At 40.4% G+C, this 18,289-nt stretch overlaps 4 protein-coding genes across 5 annotated transcripts in view; 3 read left to right on the top strand and 1 right to left on the bottom strand.

Moving 5' to 3' along the window:
- The window catches only part of LOC146573538 (stonustoxin subunit beta-like), a gene marked incomplete at its 5' end in the record, with an annotated part of 3,006 nt that extends 821 nt beyond the window's left edge, over positions 1–2,185 (top strand). The window contains one exon of the mRNA XM_085275443.1: positions 1–2,185. This exon is cut by the window's left edge and continues 594 nt beyond it.
- Positions 2,186–3,612: 1,427 nt separating this feature from the next.
- LOC146573539 (G2/M phase-specific E3 ubiquitin-protein ligase-like) lies at positions 3,613–5,896 on the top strand. Of its 2 annotated transcripts, none has more exons than XM_085272772.1 (8): positions 3,613–3,799; positions 4,068–4,273; positions 4,355–4,454; positions 4,552–4,714; positions 4,817–4,923; positions 5,010–5,154; positions 5,292–5,418; positions 5,568–5,896. In XM_085272772.1, the coding sequence occupies exons 1-8, from the start codon at positions 3,732–3,734 to the stop codon at positions 5,894–5,896; spliced, it is 1,245 nt and encodes a 414-aa protein (XP_085128898.1). In that variant the 5' UTR covers positions 3,613–3,731. The 2 variants fall into 2 exon arrangements, with proteins under 2 accessions (XP_085128898.1, XP_085128899.1); XM_085272773.1 differs by having other exon boundaries at positions 5,037–5,154.
- A 108-nt stretch (positions 5,897–6,004) lies between these two features.
- LOC146573540 (uncharacterized) lies at positions 6,005–9,182 on the bottom strand. The gene is made up of 6 exons (XM_085272770.1): positions 8,244–9,182; positions 7,708–7,753; positions 7,259–7,350; positions 7,059–7,169; positions 6,668–6,941; positions 6,005–6,346 (listed from the first exon to the last, which is right to left on the bottom strand). Exons 1-6 carry the CDS (start codon positions 8,900–8,902, stop codon positions 6,140–6,142), a joined length of 1,389 nt encoding a protein of 462 aa, XP_085128896.1. The 5' UTR covers positions 8,903–9,182; the 3' UTR covers positions 6,005–6,139.
- A 5,760-nt stretch (positions 9,183–14,942) lies between these two features.
- LOC146573541 (lipocalin-like) lies at positions 14,943–16,255 on the top strand. The gene is made up of 5 exons (XM_085275444.1): positions 14,943–15,027; positions 15,547–15,676; positions 15,768–15,856; positions 15,939–16,052; positions 16,122–16,255. Exons 1-5 carry the CDS (start codon positions 14,943–14,945, stop codon positions 16,253–16,255), a joined length of 552 nt encoding a protein of 183 aa, XP_085131570.1.
- Positions 16,256–18,289: the final 2,034 nt, after the last annotated feature.

Genomic DNA, 18,289 nt, shown 5'->3' on the forward strand with positions numbered 1-18,289 from the left:
GTTCAGTCTGTACATGTCTGTCTCTTTCACTCACAAACACGTTTTCAGATTCATGGATTCAATCAGTTGATGTTTGAAACTCTTCTAAATGATTCCTTGTAAACTTCTTCAGTCACAAACAAACAGGAAGTGATGTCACATGTGTTCCTGTCCACACAGCAGAATGAGTCTATTGCTGACAGTGATGTACAAACAGAGTGAGCATTTCTGAGGCCCAAAATAAACTGAGTAGTTCACTGAATGAACAATGGACTGTGAGCTCAGTTCCTTCATCATTAGTATGGATTATATATGTATATGTATTATATTAGTATCATATATATCAGGTGCTGCTGCTTTCAGTCATTGTGCAAATGTGCTGTTTGTAAGCTTGTAAAGCTGCAGTCAGCTGAGACTGAAGAAGTCACCTGATCAGTGAGCAAACGTTTCTGAAAACGTCCAGATGAACAGAATCAACCTTTTGGGATCAGCCAGCAATGCAGCATCATTGTTGTTCAGCTTCAGAGGTTTGCAGGAATGAACTGATGACCAGAAACAGCTGCAAAGTCCAAGAAAATACCAGCTGGAGTTCAGCTGCATTTGAAGAAGTCAAAGAAAAGTAAGGATGGCAAAGGGCGACGTTTTCTTCCAAAGAGCTGCAAACATGGTCGACGCCTCATTAGAAGAATCATCTGGACATTTGTGAGGAACTCTAACCAAGAAAGCAACGTCACACAGATCCAACAGACAGTTTCCATGACTGCAAGTGTTGAGTGGAAAAATGCTACATTGCATTATTGCATCCTCTCACCACAGGAGGCGCTGTTGGCACCACTGATTGCTGATCAGCTGTTCTCTGATGATCCGATTGATACTGTGAATAACGGGACTCACTGAACTCTGTGACACAGTGAAGATTACAGAGTTTAACTTCAACATCTGACTGACGTCACACAGACAGAAGGATGAACCAGTGAGGCACAGAACACAGTTACTGGAGATACTGGATCAGCTCCATGTGAACCTCTGATGGAGAAGCTGCTGAGCCAGAGAAACATCAGGACATGACAGCAGCTGCACTTATCTAACAACATGTAGCAGAGCTGATCTATGTTAGAGGATCTATCACAGCAGCTGAAGCCAAAGTCCAACACTGGATACCAGCTGAGCCTGTGCTGAGTGTAGTGTTACAGGAAAAGGGCAGAAACACTGGTAGCTCCCAGTGATGCTGACTGGGGCACAGAGCTGAATGATGCAGCATCAGGACACTGTTTCAGTCTGACTGACAGAGAAACCTGTAGCTGTATCTACATGTGAGGCAGAGGCCACACAAGCAGCTTTCTATGTTTCACAGTGACTGAGATCTTCAGTGGGGGTGGACATGCTCCTGTACAGACCTCTGAGGAGAACCAAGGTGCAGTCAAAGAGTCCAGTCTGTCCTCACAGATGTGAACATGTGCTTTCATCAGGTCTGCTGTCAGCTAGCAGGCTCACATCAGAATCACTGTTCCTGAAAAACACAGTCTGTGTGACATCATCAGTCAGCTGATGGTCCCAGATCTGAATGGTTTCTGTCTCTATGAGGAAGTCAGAGAATATCACTGAGGTGTGGATCAGGTCTGAGTGAGCTGTGGAGGGACAGCTTTAAACAGTCCACAGGTCTCACGTCCTGCTCAGTCTGGTAGCAGATACCTCGTATTGTTCCAGATGTGCTGACATCAGCAGCAGCACAGCTGTGTGATACCATGAATCTCAGTTATTGATCCAACACACAGTAAATACAAAGATCAGGATTTCTGAGAGTAATCATTATGAGTCTGAACACACGATCACTGAATGTTAGTCTCCACAATAATAAGCTAACACAAGCAAACACAGCTTTCAGCTCTTATTTTGAAACTGGCTTATTTAGAGAGCTGTGATGTGAGCGTGCCTGGCTCTGAGGCACTTGGGTCAGCCTCTGTTGTTTAGAAGTGTTACAGACTGTGAATGACACAGACCTGTCAGTTTCCATGTTTGTCTGTAACACAGCTCAGGGCTCCATGCTGAACGCATCCATCCAGTGTTATTGATCCAGGACTGATACCAGCATTGGGATCAATACTACAACACACAATCACATGTGTCCACGTGATGTGTTTGACCAGCTTTATTCATTAATGATCAATCAGCTTATTTACTGCATCTGAGTCCAGCTTCATTTAAATGATCCAACCATGAAAATGACATCAGTCCTACAGAAGCACTTCATGCTAACAGGAAGTCATTGATTAAGGTGGAATAACACAGAGACACAACCACTCACAGCTAACCTGACCCCACTAACTGCATGTGTTTGGACTGTGGGAGGAAGCCGGAGTACCGGAGAGGACGCACACAAACACGGGAGAACATGAAGCTCTGAAACAAAGATGGTGGATTTGACCTCAGGACCAGGCGGGGTTACGGGGGCCATGACCCCCCAATAATAGATCCAGCTACACTGAAACTGTCAATTTCATTTACTTTTCCTGTTTTAAAGCTATCAGGCTGCTTTGTGGCTCACTCAATACTAAACTAAGATACTTTCAGTGTGAATCATTTGCAGGAACACAGGCAGGATTTAAAGTGCAGAACTTTACAGTCTCTGTCTCAAAGTTGGTCTAAACATGCTAACAGCTCTTTGTTTTTTTCAGTTTTCACTGGTTTGATGTAATGAAAGAAATTTTAAAGAAGCAGACGATTGTTGTTATTTTAGTTCTATAGTTTCATAAATCGTGGTGTGGATCTAAGTCAACATTCAGAATAAATAAGATAATACAGCACTTTGATGGTTGCCTTTGTATTTTCCCAGCAGTGCTCAGGTTGGTTCTCGGCTACATTTACATACAGATGTTAATGTGTTCAGCAGCTGGACTCATCTGAGGAAGGAACATTGGAAAGGTGCTCAGTGCACAACTGCATCACTAATTTTATGTAAGACCCTGTGTTTTATTGTATTTATATATTTGTAACATTTGACTCAAACACTTTTGGGAAGGATGAAAATGTTTTCAGGAGGAAGTTTTTCCTTCTGTCCGACTGCAGTACACACAACACTGCGTCTCCCCCCATTATCACACTTCCTCAGGCTGGTGATGAGCGCCCCCTGGTGTCAGTGTTGATGACGTCATGCACAGTGAAACATAAACAGTGTCTGTTAATAAAAAATCATGTGTCCATTCTCATGTTTGCATCATGTTTCTGTAAAATCATCAGCTGTTTCTGAACCTTCTTCATTGTTTGACTCATTCCAACAGCTGTGAGCTGTGATGGAGTCAGAGCAGCTTCATCACTGATGTTCAGGTGAAGCTGAACTTAATAAACTGTAGAAATGATCAGGATTCAGGCTGGATGTGTAAAACACTTCTGTGTGAGGTCGCAGTGCTTCATATGTGTGTGTGGGCTGAAGCACACACGTGTGAGTCCTCAGAGGTTTCACACACATCACTGCACACACTTATAATCCTAACTACAATGAATTTTGTATCGGTAATGATCTTTTTCCCACTATGCCTAACATGTACCCATTTTTGGAATTGTAGGTTATTTGTCCAATATGCACTAAGGATTTTCCTGAAGATGAGATCATAGTCCATGCGAGTCTGTGTGGGGATAGGTAATCTTTTTTCAGCCGTTTATGAAAAAATGTTAATCAGTAACAGTCCACGCAAACATATGTATTTTTATTTTATTTTTTTTTTTAACTTTGTTTTGTCATCAGCTTTCAATGCATGGTGCCTGAAGAAAATGACCAAACTACAGGGACACCAGCTCAAACTTCAGTATGCACAACAGACAGGTACTTTTTGCTCTATTATAGTTCATATACACACTATTATGCAGAACCATTTGTTAAAATTATGTGTAAGATCTTTTACACAATACCTGGGGTTTAATTTCATATAAAACATTTTATGATCACACTACTTTAAATTATTGTTAAAGGTTGTTGCACAGAACATGCTGCAATAATTTCTAATCACGTTTAATGTGGTAGCCTCTTTTAATCTAAAGATGATTATTTTTCTTTGAGAGCTTAGGATGTTTTCTACCCTGTTTTTGTTAAGCGTGGAAGATGTATTGCGTTGCCTTGAACAACAAGTCGACACCACAACAGAATTTAAGTTGTGTGTGGACAGAGAAGACCTTCCAGACAGAGGCATTCTCCAGTGGCAGAGAAAAAAAGCTGCATCTCCCACCAGTGTTCTTAGGGTGGTTTTCATAGGAGAGGCAGGCGTGGATACAGGAGCACTTAGGAAAGAGTTTTTGAGTGGTGAGTTGCCTATTACCTGTTTTGTCCTAGTGTCAATAAATAATGGATAACTTAAAAATGCGGATATTTTTTGTATGAAAGACATGATTTCAGGTATTGAAAGCAGATTCTTTGAAGGACTTGAGAACAAGGGCAAAAACCCCAAGTATTCTCTGACCGATCTTGATAATGAAAACTTCAGGTTGGTTACATACGAGCTTTGTGTATTACATTTAATACGCATCCGATATTTTTGTAAATGTTACCTGAAAATGAATTATAATCATTTGTCTACACAGAACTGTTGGTGAAATAATTGCAGTCAGCCTCGCCCAAGGAGGCCCATCTCCTGCCTTTTTCAAAGAATGGTGCTACAATTTCCTCTGCTCAGGAGAGGTTGATTTCAGCTGTCTGTCTAAGGAGGATGTTGCAGATGTGGAATCTTCCCTGCTCATCCGCAAAGTGAGCACCTGGTTTAGCTCTGGCACATGATATATTATGAGTATGGTGTTTTTAAACACTTTTAACCTTCTGTATTTCCTCTTTCACATTATACATTTCCAGGTTGAAGATGCAGCAGACATACAGTCTCTGATGATGTGGGCTGATGAAATTGTCAGCTGTGGATACACAAACCAGATAAAGATGGATAGTAAGGAAAGCATGATCCGGTAAGGGAGAAAAAATCAGAGAGATCATTAACCCCCCCCCCTCCCCAACTAGTTTTTCATTTTGTTTTTTTATTTTTATTTTTAAGTGCTATTGTCTTACACTCTACAACAAGACTGATTCCAATGCTACAGCAGCTCCGAAAGGGCATGGAACTGTATGGTCTTGTGAAGCTGATGGCTGTAAATCCTGAAGCTTGCCACAGTTTGTTTGTTCCTGGGAAAATCCTCAAAGTAAGTATTAACATAGCAGCTTCAGTCTGATCCAAACACAGTCCACTTATCTGTACTGTAGTTATCCTGTATTTATTTATTAGTTTTGAATGAACAATATATCTATAATATAATCTACTTTATTTCCTTATTTACAGCCAGACGCTGATTTCATTATGATGAGCTGCCAACCACATTTCAGTGAAAAAGGGACATCTAGGGAGAGAACTGAGAGGAAGATCATAAATTTTTTGCAAGATTTCTTGCAGGAGATTGAAGTATCAGGTACTATATAGTATTAGCTGTATATACCTATAGTATTGTATATATACCGTATGCATCTGTTAAATATTTTTGCTTTAACATGCAGGGCACTAGAAAGTATTCTTAGTTGTTAATTTAAAACATTGTAATCCAGATTGCTTTTTATTTAGAAAAGACTTTAGAAACATTTTCAAACATCACAGATGGAAACACAGGTGGTGAAAAATCAGAGTCTCTTGCTGTCCACCATGTGCTCCAGTGGATGACCGGCCAGTCCCATGTTCCCATCCTTCCTGATGAAAAGAGACATTTCAAAATAACATGCAAGTTTGACCATGAATGTAAGGAGCGGCTGGGAGATCACTCCATTTGTTACCCAGTTGTGAGTGCATGCACTTGTACTGTGACTTTTCCAGTGCAGCATCTGGACACTTACACAGTGTTTAAAACCATAATGAGTGCAGCAGTTAAATATGGTGGTGGATTCCACAGAGTTTAACACATTGTTGTCTTGTAATTTGGAAACTAAATGAGTAAAAATGTTTGTAAACATTAGCTGTTAAGATGTTCGTAGCCGTTTCATGAAAATGACAAGACTTCAAAACTTTGTGTAGGGTCCTACGTTGATAGATAATAAGCAAGTGCTTTGTTTGCTTTTCTACTTGTAATCTGAATGTTTTAGCAAAGAAATCCAGTATTTGAGAACTTAAAAGAACGTTGACTTTCACGTCCATGTTAAGTGTCACTGTTGGTTTGACACCTGTAGCAAGAATTGTATGTACAGGTCACGACCGTGTGACTCAGAATGTTCCAAGGGATTAATAGTTCTCTGAAGCCCCTCCAGGGTTTCCTCATCCAGTGGGCATTCAACTTCAGGAACCACAACTGTGCTGTTAGATTCTTCTTGCAGTACAGCACTCTCCCAGTCAATGCCTGGATCCCGAAGCTCCTTCAAATCCACAAACATATATAATGGTCATTATTCCAGAATAGGTACTTTTGGGAGGAATGTTATTTTGTGTAAGCGTTTTTTCCATTAAAATACAACAATTTAAAAAGAATGCCTTTGTTTTCATGTTCTTCTTACTGTAATTTAGATTAGTGGTAATTGATAAGCAAGAATGTATAAAATCACCAGAAGCATCTCCCAGATGTGCTGCAAGTGTTTTAATTTGTTAATTTCAGAAGAGCAGAGTTAACTGCTAACTAAAATTTTGAAATTCAACATTTAAATTAAAAAAAAAAAAAAAATCAGATTATGAGCTGGTACCTCAAGTCTCTCGCCCTCGTCCAGCTCTTGTAGATGTCCCATACACCAGAGCTGTTCAGGAGTGAGACCACCTTCTGTCCTGAGGGGATGATTATTCCATCCTCCAACAAAGGTGACAAGATCTGCTCGGAGTCGAGGGACAAAGATGTAGTGGACACCAAAAAGATGAATGACATCTGAAATGTCAAGCAGGCCATCCTCCTCGAGTGAGTGAAGAATATCATGGTACTTGCTAGTGACTGCAATCCAGACATCACGCCAAAGTCGTTCTACTCTGTAAATACATTTGAATTTGGATTTCAGGTATTTCATGCTTCAAATCAATATCAGAACTGCTACAACAATCTACCCATGCAGTCAATAATAATATAAAAAACATCAAAAGACTAACCTCTGATTGTGGACACTCTTTCCAGATATGAAACTCGCTCTCCCTGTTCCTCTTGTGGCAAACATGAAATGTGCAATGTCCAGGTTTTCTACTCCTTGATCTGCCCTAACCCTATGATAAAAATACATTTTTAAGGAATTTTTAAAGTTTTCTTTAATGATACTTGTTGCTAGCATATAAATTAAATCAGGGCATAAAACCTTGATGGCAAGCCGTGAAGCTGGGCTGATCTCAGGAAAAATGAGAATGCAGTTTTTGCCCTGTTGTTAGTTGCTGCATCCAAGTACAGGACCTGCAGTAAAAACAAATGGAAAATTAAAGATCTGGTTTCAGATCATGTATAGTTTTTCAGTTAATAATGCAGTTTCATAATAAGTGTTCAAGGAATATTGTACGGTTCTATGTTCATAACCATAATTCAAAGCTTGAGTAGTCTATACATCAATATTGGTAGTACTTATCAAAAAATGAAAATGGCCTTTTAGTTTAACCTTTTTTGGTAAAGAACTGATTAGAAATTTAAAAAAATAATAATTGCAAATCGTCCACTATGTTGGCTTGCTGAATAATTGATGTTCATAAAAAAACAACCTAATAAAGCTCTCATTTCAAAACTACCAAATATTCTACATAACAGTTACACTTTTACCTTCCTTGAGTAGCCATCCACTCCACCAAAGATCACAACATTGTACCTGTTTCAGAGGGAAAACAATCTCACTAAGGCTTGATTTGCAGAACATGTAAGACATTGAAAATACATTTTTCAGTATGCACACTTGCCACTGACTTAAACTGGACACTTGTCAGGTGTGCTGAAAATAATACCAACATTTTTATATGTTTATAAGTTCAATGAGACTAAATATTTTAGTTCTCTTGTCATGATTTTTTTTAAGTTTTCTGGAGCACTTAACATATTATGTGTTGATAGGCTTGTTATCATGGAAAATATCGATATACAAAGTGTAAATAACTGCTCAAGAAAATTTACAATTAACAATATTGCTGGTTTTGTTACACATCCTGTATTCCTTTTACTTAATATTACTCTATCAAGTGCTTTTTAAAATATTATAAATACACTGAAAGACCTATCAGATAAGGTTGATTAAAGCAGATTTAAAGTATAACGTGCATCTTTCTGCCCAACTTGTGTTAGAGCTATATAAGTGGGTATTTTACCTTATTAGCTTGTGATTTGTGTCTATGTGGACCAGGGAGAGAGGGCCTCGCACCGAGTAGCTTCTTCGCACAACACAGCCTAGTTCTGTGATCCGTTTGAAGATCCCTACAGCATCAACTCGATGCATGGAGGCCATCATTCTCCACCACTGAACACGGAGACCCATAGAAACCAAATGTCCTTGAACCATTCGATAGCCAGCATTTGGCATCTGATTTTTGATAGCCGATATGATGTTGTCCAGCTCTTGGTCATTCATTGTGCTGTATGTTCCTCTCACAGACAAGTCAAATTCTTGCATCCTCCTGTAGATTGTTCTTCTTGAAACACCAAGACATTTAGCAATGCAGCTGACTGGCAGCTGAATGTCCAACAAATTCTTGAGTCTTTCTCTCTCTAGTACGATTTTGGGGTGGCCAGGTCCCAGACCAACTTCTGTTTCCAGTTCAATAATGGCCACAGAGCTGATGTTAATTTCACACTGAACCAGATGATGAACGTTTTGTAGAGCCTCTGTAATCTCTGACAGACCGCCTATTTGCTGAGAGAAAGATTCAAACAGAACAAGCTCATGACGAGTCAAGAACTCCAAATAATCCAGATTTAGTGGTTGTTGGTTTAAAGCAGCTTCCAGTTTAGAGAGGAGTCTATGCATCATTTGCTGTCTCAGTATGTCCTGTTAAAAGCAGCAAGGAACATGGACAAGTACAATGAAATGATGTATCTCAGACAAAAATAAACAACCCATAAAACAAACTACATGAGGTACATCATTTTTCAAGTTTGCATAGTTTGCAAATTAGCTAACGTCAGTTATCAAGCGAATAATAATTAACAAAATGATTTTATATTACTTACATGTGGCCGGGACATGCTCTTTTCGTGCTGCTATTCAGTATTCGACGACATAAAAGAGAGCTACTCAAGTATAATTTGGAAAAATTAGTCAGTTGGCATGGTAGTATGATGCAACTACATTCTACTACACCAACAATAGTCTTAAAAAATAATATATTTTAAAATAAAATGATTAAAGATATTATCCGCAAATTGGGGGTTAAGAGATTTTAGCTGGATTTAGCTACATTTCGGACAGTGTTTCCGGACAGCAGTAGCTAGCGAGCTGATTGGAGACCGTAAGAGCCAATCAGAATTTTTGAAACCAAGTCTGTGATTGGTTGGTTTTGTGGCACACTTATAACGGTGTACAGAGAGTTGAGCGTACGAAGCAGAGAATGTTGTGAGCGCAAGCAACACATTGCGAGCAAGCGCAAATGAAAAAACTGAGCGAGAGGGGGTGCTATTGTGTGTGTATATGGATAAGCGCAAACACTGAAATACTTTTTTGCACGCAGCAATGAATTTTGTTCACTCAAATTCAGCTTTTGTAAGCTCAAAATAAATTTCTCCTCAAAATGCAACACTTGCACCTGCAATTTTTTTTTACGTGCGCTCAGAATAGTGGCACAAAAATAACGCCATAATAATCCTAGTTTAAGCTTGTGGATCATATCGGACACATCAGCAGCTCTTTGGAGACAAAGATTTGAGATTTAAGATGAGTCATAGTCTTTCTATCCATGGTAGCTTCCACTGCTGAGGCTCGGGAAACATGAAGAGGATAATTAAGAGCAAGCATCAGCTCTGTCTCATCTAACTACACAGTATTATGATCATGCACTTATGTCTCAAACTAAGACACAATGAGACACAATGAGTTCTGTGAGTCTTTAGATTATCAGTAAATTCTGGTGACAGTTTGACGCTCAGTGGAGCCATTTTTGGTTTGTGATGAGTGTTTTGTGAGCTTCTGTTTTGTGAGTCGCTCTTTGTAATTTAGAAGATGGTGCAGAAATGTGCGCGCCCTTATCTGAGAGGACACGGAGAGAGTGTCGCAGACTCGAGGTGAGGAGATAAACCTCGGAGCTGGACGGCCTGCACGTTACCCATGTGCATCTTTTCAGTGACATCAAGTGAACCCATAATAAGCATTTCTATGTCTTAGACATCATGTCCATTTCTAATGAGAGATTATTTTTAAATGAGGGAAACCTGGTCTAACAACACGCTTCCAACAGAGCTAAAGGTTCACCACAGTGAGACGGTGGGACTCTGATAAGAACTGAAACACTGTGTATGAACAGCTGAGACAAAACTATATATAAACACTCATTTATTCCAGTTTAGTTTACAATGATTTCAAAGTAATGTGGAACGATTCATGTTCATGAGCTGTTACAAACACAACTATTGATTTGTCTATATATGGTCGGACTACAAGGCTCGTGTTGAGGCTCTTGGAATAATGTGTGAATTACAGCAAGAAATGATGGTTTTCCATTTTACCAAAGTGGAATAAAATCACCACAGCAAAGAAATCATGTTATTGTCTGCAGCTAAAATATATGGTGAACATGGTTTTATAATAATGTGCAAACACAACCTCACTCTGCTCTATACGAGGAGCCAACCACAGCTGTCCGGGTCTTCATCCACCACCTCCACCATCTTTGCTCATCATCATTCACTTAATTGCTGATTGGTTTAAATCAAACTCCATTACAGGTTCAACTCCATTATATAACAGCATGTTGACTTTGGATCTGGTGTGCAGTGCCACCTTAAAGATGAGGAAACTAAGAGATTACAAAAAAAGAAGTGGAGGAGTTAAAGAGCTGCAGCAGATTAACAGTTTCTGACAGTCATGTGTTAGAAATAGGACGATTAGATGAGCTGAGGGATCCATCTACTGCTCAGTGAAGCCTCATCAGAAACAGTCTCAGTGGAAGGATGGCTCTATTGTTAAGGAAGGACACAGGCAGAAAGACTGGCGTCTGTCACACAGGAACTGGACTGAAAATCAGCTGCACATATTCATCAGTACATGCAAACATATTATAGGTGTGGAATTCAGGACAGTACCATCAGAAGTTGATCCACTGTGCAAATGTCTGATTGGCAGTGGCTTCATTTTTCACTATGAACAAACTGCTAATGCAGCATCACAGGACGTCAGCCATGGATTGGCCTCCCCAGACCTCAACATTACTGAAACATCTTAACAGAGGATGGAAACAAAGGGAACCAACATCCAAGAAAAGACCAAGACTCCAGGCTGTGCTGAATTATAAAGGTGGACTGACCTCCAGGGTCCTTAGTATCATATAAGCTCAGTTTGTGTCTTATATACTTTCCATTTATATAACAAAATATATAGAAAGGAGGGTGGTTTAAGATGTGTGTAGAGTTTTATTCATTATCTTTAGACAAACAAAGAAAGCACCATCCATTCGTCTCCAGTCTGTATGAAAAACAGGGGAAAGGTCAAATTAAACCTTTGAAATTCCTTTCACAATAAATCCATAAATAAACAAAATAAAACATAGAAAAGTGTTTAAACCCACTTTTCCATAAAGCTGTCAACAGGAAATGTTCCAGTAAACATGTCTGTGTTTCTGCTGTTTTCCTTTCATGCGTCCACAGCTGACAGGTAACCCTATTGGAGTCGCCATAGTGACGGGTGGCGTCTCAGCTTCAGCGTGTTGATGGGCACAGCCATGGTTACCACAGCTGGAGTTGGTGTACGGCGAGCTGTGAGAGGACAGAGATGGAGAACGCACATTTAACTCTTTAACAGGAGATACGTTACGACTAACAGACGACTGCTGTCTACATGATGTCTTTGCAGCCCTTATGCTACATGTTACACAACTTTTCTTCATGCCAACAAGACTGAGGTGCCACATAGTCGACACATACAGCTGATTATGATGCATGTTTTACTATTGCTATGTTCACATCATCTGCTTGGCTTTATTACTGAAAGCCTGGAGATCCTCTGACGTGTGCATGGCTGATGTGAAGTATGATTAGTCCTACATGACATCAACAGCAGAGGCAATGAAAGCTTTGTTGTTAACAGGTTGTAGGTAAAGTCAAATGTCTACTTCTACACTTGTGTTGGGTAAAGTTCTTCTCACTGCAGCAGATTTATATCTGTGCTTTCACAGGGCGTGATGTGGAGCTCAGCGCTGAGGTGCAGGTCTCCTTGGAGACGGCATCCTGGCTGAAATATTATCATGCTTCCAAAACATTTCAGCTTTTATTTTGAAAGAAACAAGACTTGAAAACGAGTCCCCTTCTTCCTCTTTGTCTTTGTTCTTCAGAGGAATGTCACCTGGACAAACTCAGGGCTGTTCTAGAGCCTTTCTTATTATTTGACTCCATAGAAATAAAACTGAATGGAATCAAACAAAAACTCCCAAACAGCTAAAACACTTTGCTTTATTCTCTTTTTTAACAAATACGTTGAAGTCCATCCATAACAACACAGCTGAGATCTCCTTTGTAATCAAGTGTTTCCATCCTTTGTACAGATCTGCATACAAAACAATCATTTACGTCCCACAGAAGTCTAGTTACACGTAACTATACAAGAACTGGTGAATGACAGAAACATGAGACACATGATCACAGGTGATAACAAAAAGAGAAAGAATTCATGTGTTAGTGATGTTTTTCAGCCCTGATGGCTCATGTTGGAGAAACAAGCTGAGGTACGTGGAAAGTTCACACACACAAGTGGGCGTGAGCGCACACACAGAGAGAAACACAACTGAAGCATCTGTTTGCTGTTTCTGCTTTCATCATCTCTGCTGCTGTGTCAGGCTGGGGTCTCTCAGTGACGTGGTTGAGGTGAAGTATGACGAGTATCCCTGATTCAGTCCATCGAGACAAAGGGCAAAGAAAGCTGTTGTTAACAAACTCTATGGTGATGTGGCGTTTAGCTCTGACTCTACGCTCTGCTGAATCCTTTGAACCTGCTGATCAGTAAAGCTCTACGTGCTGCAGCAGATTGACCTCATCTGTGTTCACAGGTGTGGACCTCAGCGCTGAGGTGCAGGAGACTTTCATTCAGTTCTCCCTGCAAACAGCATCCAGCCTGGAAATACTGTCATCTTTCCCAGAAACGGTGCTCTTATCTCAGAGAAGAAGTCTGATGTAAATAACTGCAATCAACAGTGATGTTCTGCACAGATCACTTTTCCATTTTGCTCTCTAGATGAGTCCCAGCTGCCTGACCTTGTGTCCAGGTGATCGTCTCACTGAGGAGCTTTTGTTCTGAAAATCTCACGTCCATCACCTGTTTCCTTTTTACTATCTCTGCTCTTTCTTTATTCACAATGCTCATAATATCACACAATTATATTCATCACCTGCATGTTTTTATCCAGCTGCTGTTAGAACCAAACAAATAAAAAGGATGAAAAGCCTGAAATCCTTTGATTTATTACATTTGAAACAAATATGAGAGCATCCCTAACAGCACAGCTGAGACCTTTGTTTTAATCAAGCCTTTGTATCGACACACTTGTAAAGATTCATATACAAAACATAATAGAATAAATCAATATAAAATACACATAATCACAAAAATGCAGCCATGTTGTGAGTTTGCATGTAAAACATGCATGTTTCCCTTTGTACAGGCAGATTTACAGCAGACAAAGCAACACGCTGATCGACTTTGACCGCTGCAAAAACAAAACACCCACCAAGTCTGAAGTCGATCAGAGGAACTGTTGACAGACTGACAGACAAACAGATGCTTGATTCATTAGTGCGATTAAATGTTCTTCTTTAGCAGCATCACTTCATGTGTTTGTGTTCCAGGAATAAAGGTCTGTTTAAACTGGACGTCTCCTCAGCATCACTCGTGCTGTCGTGGTTTCAAAGCTGTGCAGAAAGAATCTGAGGGATGATACAGAGGTGACCAAAGTTACAAACATCCAGCTGTGCTGCAAATGTTTGCAGAGCTCCAAACTCTTTGGCTTTCTGCAGAGCAAGTATGGAAGAAGCACCTGAGCTAACTTCAGTTTAGACGATATGAGGAAAAATGCTGCTTCCCAAAGTTTCCTACAAGTATCCAGTTTATATTTAGAGAAGCGAAGGCTCTTTATCCTGACAACTACTCCCTGGTGGATCCCTGTCCTGTGACAGCAGCAAAGACTGTGTATCAGTATCATCAAAGCCACTTCAATAACCAGTGTTTAAAGCTCTCTAGCAGATGGACTTCAGTGGCAGCAGCCTCTGTCTGCTGTGTACAGAAGGTTCTCTGATGAAGCACACAGCAGATGCTGCACTACAACAGCAGCAGCAGCTCAGCTTCAGTTTGCTTCGACGCCCTTTTTGACCTGTGAAACAGCAGAAAATGAAACATTTCAACACCCGTTTGTTAGCGTGAGCTATTCTGCTGTTTTTCATCATTTCACAGGTGAAATAAAATCACATTTACTTCCTGTAGGAGTGATCGTGTCCAGCCTGACTGAGACCATGTGCTCCATCCTGCACAGGTAATAAACCGCTGACATGAAGGGCTGTCAAGTAGTTTTAGACAAATGGGGGTAAAAGAGACGTTAAAAGCTTAAAGAGAAACTACATTTTCTAAGAACTGTCTGACGTTCACCTCTCACACAGTGGATACGATTCTGCCGCTGCAGGAATAATCTTTGTGGTTATGAAACTGTCCATGTGTTTGCAGAAAATGTCACATGTTCAAAGCCATCCCAGCACCTGGGGTTTGTATAAGTGCAGCTGCTGGTGGGGAGATAGTCTCACTCTTCTATATAAAGAGTCAGCAGGCAGCAGATCTTCATCTGTGATCTCCTCCATCATCACGTCTTCACTCTTCAGCAGCTATGGCTTCACTTCGTGCCCTTCTGGGAGTGGTGCTGTGCTCCTCATGGTCTCTGCTTCTGCCTCAGGCCGACTTTGATTTACAGAGTCATCCATAATATTTTTTATTTTTTATTTTACTGCCCATCTATTTTCATACAAATGTCTCCGTCTTATGGAAAAGGGGTGGAGCTTATCCAACGAGGACAGGCAGGGCCCCCCCAGACAGTTTAGCAGTCTATACAGGAGGCTGACCTTTGCAACATGTACTTCTATAATGACTTCACCATTTAGGTTATTTGGTTATGTTTCACCCTGGATTTTGTGTGATAATATTTATTTTGTCCACTGATTTAAAAACAACAAACTATATGAATATAAAACAGAGTGAACAACAAAACATCAGCTTTGGAAACTTTGATGTAAAATTCTGCAGTTGTTTTCTCAGATATAGCATAAATCAAACTAACATACATCAGTGTATTATTAATGTGCACACACACACACACACACACACACACACACACACACACACACACACACACACACACACACACACACGTGTTACAATAAACAGCTCTTATGCTTCTGTATGATTCTCAGTGCTTTCCATTTGCGTGTCCACAGGTTGCTGTAAGTGGTGCTTGACTGCAGTTTGCTCTCATTTCAAGTGGTTTGCTGTCACAAAGCCAACAGGAAGTCCGGCCATGGTTGAGCCAACTGAAGATGGGTTGAAGGTGGCGTCCTCGTTTCCTCTGTGAGCGCGAGAGGACAGACAAAGCAAACACCGTTTGGACAGCATTAAAATATTTACACTGATGATTAATGTTGTGTCTTTGCACCTGTAGCGATACATGTTGGAAAATGGAGACTTTAGCCACCAAGACTGACGTGCCTGGAAACTTCCCTGTGAGTACGCCCACAAAGACAGGAAACAGTTTAACCACCGCGGTTAATCCTCCATCATCATCATCCAGTATTTTTCACATCTTTTCTTCTGCTGTTTCCCTTGTTGTCAGTCACGGGGTTTGTGACTGAAATGCGTGTGGTCGACGGGAAGCCTGACGAGTACGGCCTGAATCATTCCATCAACACCGGACGGAGTGAAACCTTTGTTGAAAACAGATTATATGGTAACGTTGCATTTAGCTTCAGTAAACTGTGAAGTTACAGCAGCAGATTTACATCACGTGGCTTCACAGGAAGTAGTCTGGACCTCAGCGCTGAGGTTCAAGCAGCTCTGCTTGCAGACGGCATCCTTCCTGAAAATGTTCTTCATCTTCCTAAAACCAGAACTTTTACATTGGTGCTGAAGTTCTATATAAAAACAGCCTGAAATACAAAGTGATGTTGTGCACTGATTACCTCACACTTTCCATGTTTCCTTCTACAGAGGAGTGTCCGCCTGAGTGTTTTGTCTGATCTGTTGTTGATCGTCTCATTGACACTGCATGCAGATCTGACACCAGGGCTGGACTGGGACAAAAAATGGTCCCGGGCATTTTGACTGGAGACCGGCCCCCCAGGTATTAAAGGAAAAACCATGAAGCCTTTGAATGAAAACAAACGCTGTTGTCACAGTGATGGACGCTGTCTTGTTGGTATACATGCATCAGTCTAATAAACTTAAACCTGCACCATCCTCCCTGTCCTGGTATTCTAAACAGGAAGTAGACTGTTGGTCGAGTTAACCTCCTGAACATCTACAACACACGGTGGAAACCTGACATTAAGACAGAGACTAGAGGTGAGACATGATCATTGCTGATTACTGATGACAGATTTAGATATGTTTTCATAAACCTTTCATTTGCCACATCAATAAACAGCACGGCAGGGCAAAATATGTTTTCTAACATGGCAACCTTTAAAAAGTGAAAGGAGACAGAAAGACAGCTGAGAAAGAATCAAACGGACTTTTTGATGCATTTTACACACAGTACTGGTGCAGAATCTAGAAAATGTGGGAAACACTGGCATCATATGCAGTACTTACTTCTGAAGAAATTATGATGGGACCCTAAAAAATGACTATGTACAATAATGGATTTCTATACATTTTACATCAGATGGAAACGTTTGTTGTAAGATTCAGATAATTATTTATTAAAAGTGAGACATTTTAAATGAGAACAAGAAAGAAAAGTATGTCTTTGTGCCCCCCTCTCCCTGTTAATGCCCTACCTGCCCCCCTGGCAACACTTTGCTAGACCCGCCCCTGCACAGTTACCAGCTGTCAGCTACACAAAAAGGATCCTGGTGTTATTTGTCTCTCAGAAACAGTTCATAACTTCAACTCATTTTGGTTTTGTCATGTTTTGTTCTTTACATTGTCTTTCTTCTATATAATTGTTAAACATTTAATAAATATGTCTACAAAAAGATTTTAAAAATCAGACATTTCACACAGACACCCAAATGATTTCTGACTGATGAAGGGGGCTGAAGGTGCCCTGCTCTTGCCCAGCTTCTGCTGCTCTCTCCCTGCTCACTGTCAGCAGCTGGCAGCCTCGGTCCTGCCTGAGACTCTTCATCTATCAGTGCCAAAGAATATGGGAAATAGCAACGCACAACATGCACATTACAAAACAAGCACATGAATCAGCATTACATTCATTAGTGAAGTGCTGACGTTCGTTCCTAAACTTTGGGCCTTAATTAACATCACTGTGAACTAATGTTTGCTTTGCTTCTTAACCAGTGAAGCAGCGAGGGGCTTTCTGAGGTTCCTGCTCGTAAATGCCCAAAATGAGTCGAGTATTTCTCTGCAACTACAAACTCTGTTTTCATCAGAGGTGTAAATATTACAGCACTGTGTCAGAGTCACTGAGGCTGGAACACAGAAAAAGGAAGTAGATGTATTTATTTTTAGACTTTATTGCCTGGAACCACTTTAAAAATACACTTTGGGTCACAATTAACTGCAGAAACCAGGAATCCACATATGAACATTATCTGTGCAGAGATTTATGCTTCTGAAGGTAAACAGTGAAAACTTGCAGCACTAAATGCACAGATAGCCAGGCGTTTCACATTTTGGGACCATCTGCCAGTTTTCATTTCTTAGGTATTGAAGAGCAGAAATGATTGAATTTTATTTACATGCTTAAAAATGTTTGCTTTTGAATATTATTTGAAGAATTACCCACACACTCAGGCACTGTGGGCCTGTTTCCCTTTGCACAACCGAGTGTTGGAAACAGGCCTTTTCTCTTTAAACTCTGAGGGGCTGTAACTTTGGCTTCTATTGGCAGATTTGCATGATTGACCCTCTTTTTAAAATAGTTTTAGCCAAGAGAATCAAGCTAACATCACTGTTTTTACGTCAGCTCACGTCACACGAGCTGTTTCAAGAAAAGTCCTCCTGTCA

This window comes from Mchenga conophoros, linkage group LG5 (genome assembly GCF_057382185.1).
Source record: "Mchenga conophoros isolate Kocher_MC1m ecotype Shallow Benthic linkage group LG5, M_conophoros_male_GT1.1, whole genome shotgun sequence".
In the NCBI taxonomy this organism is placed as follows: domain Eukaryota; kingdom Metazoa; phylum Chordata; class Actinopteri; order Cichliformes; family Cichlidae; genus Mchenga; species Mchenga conophoros.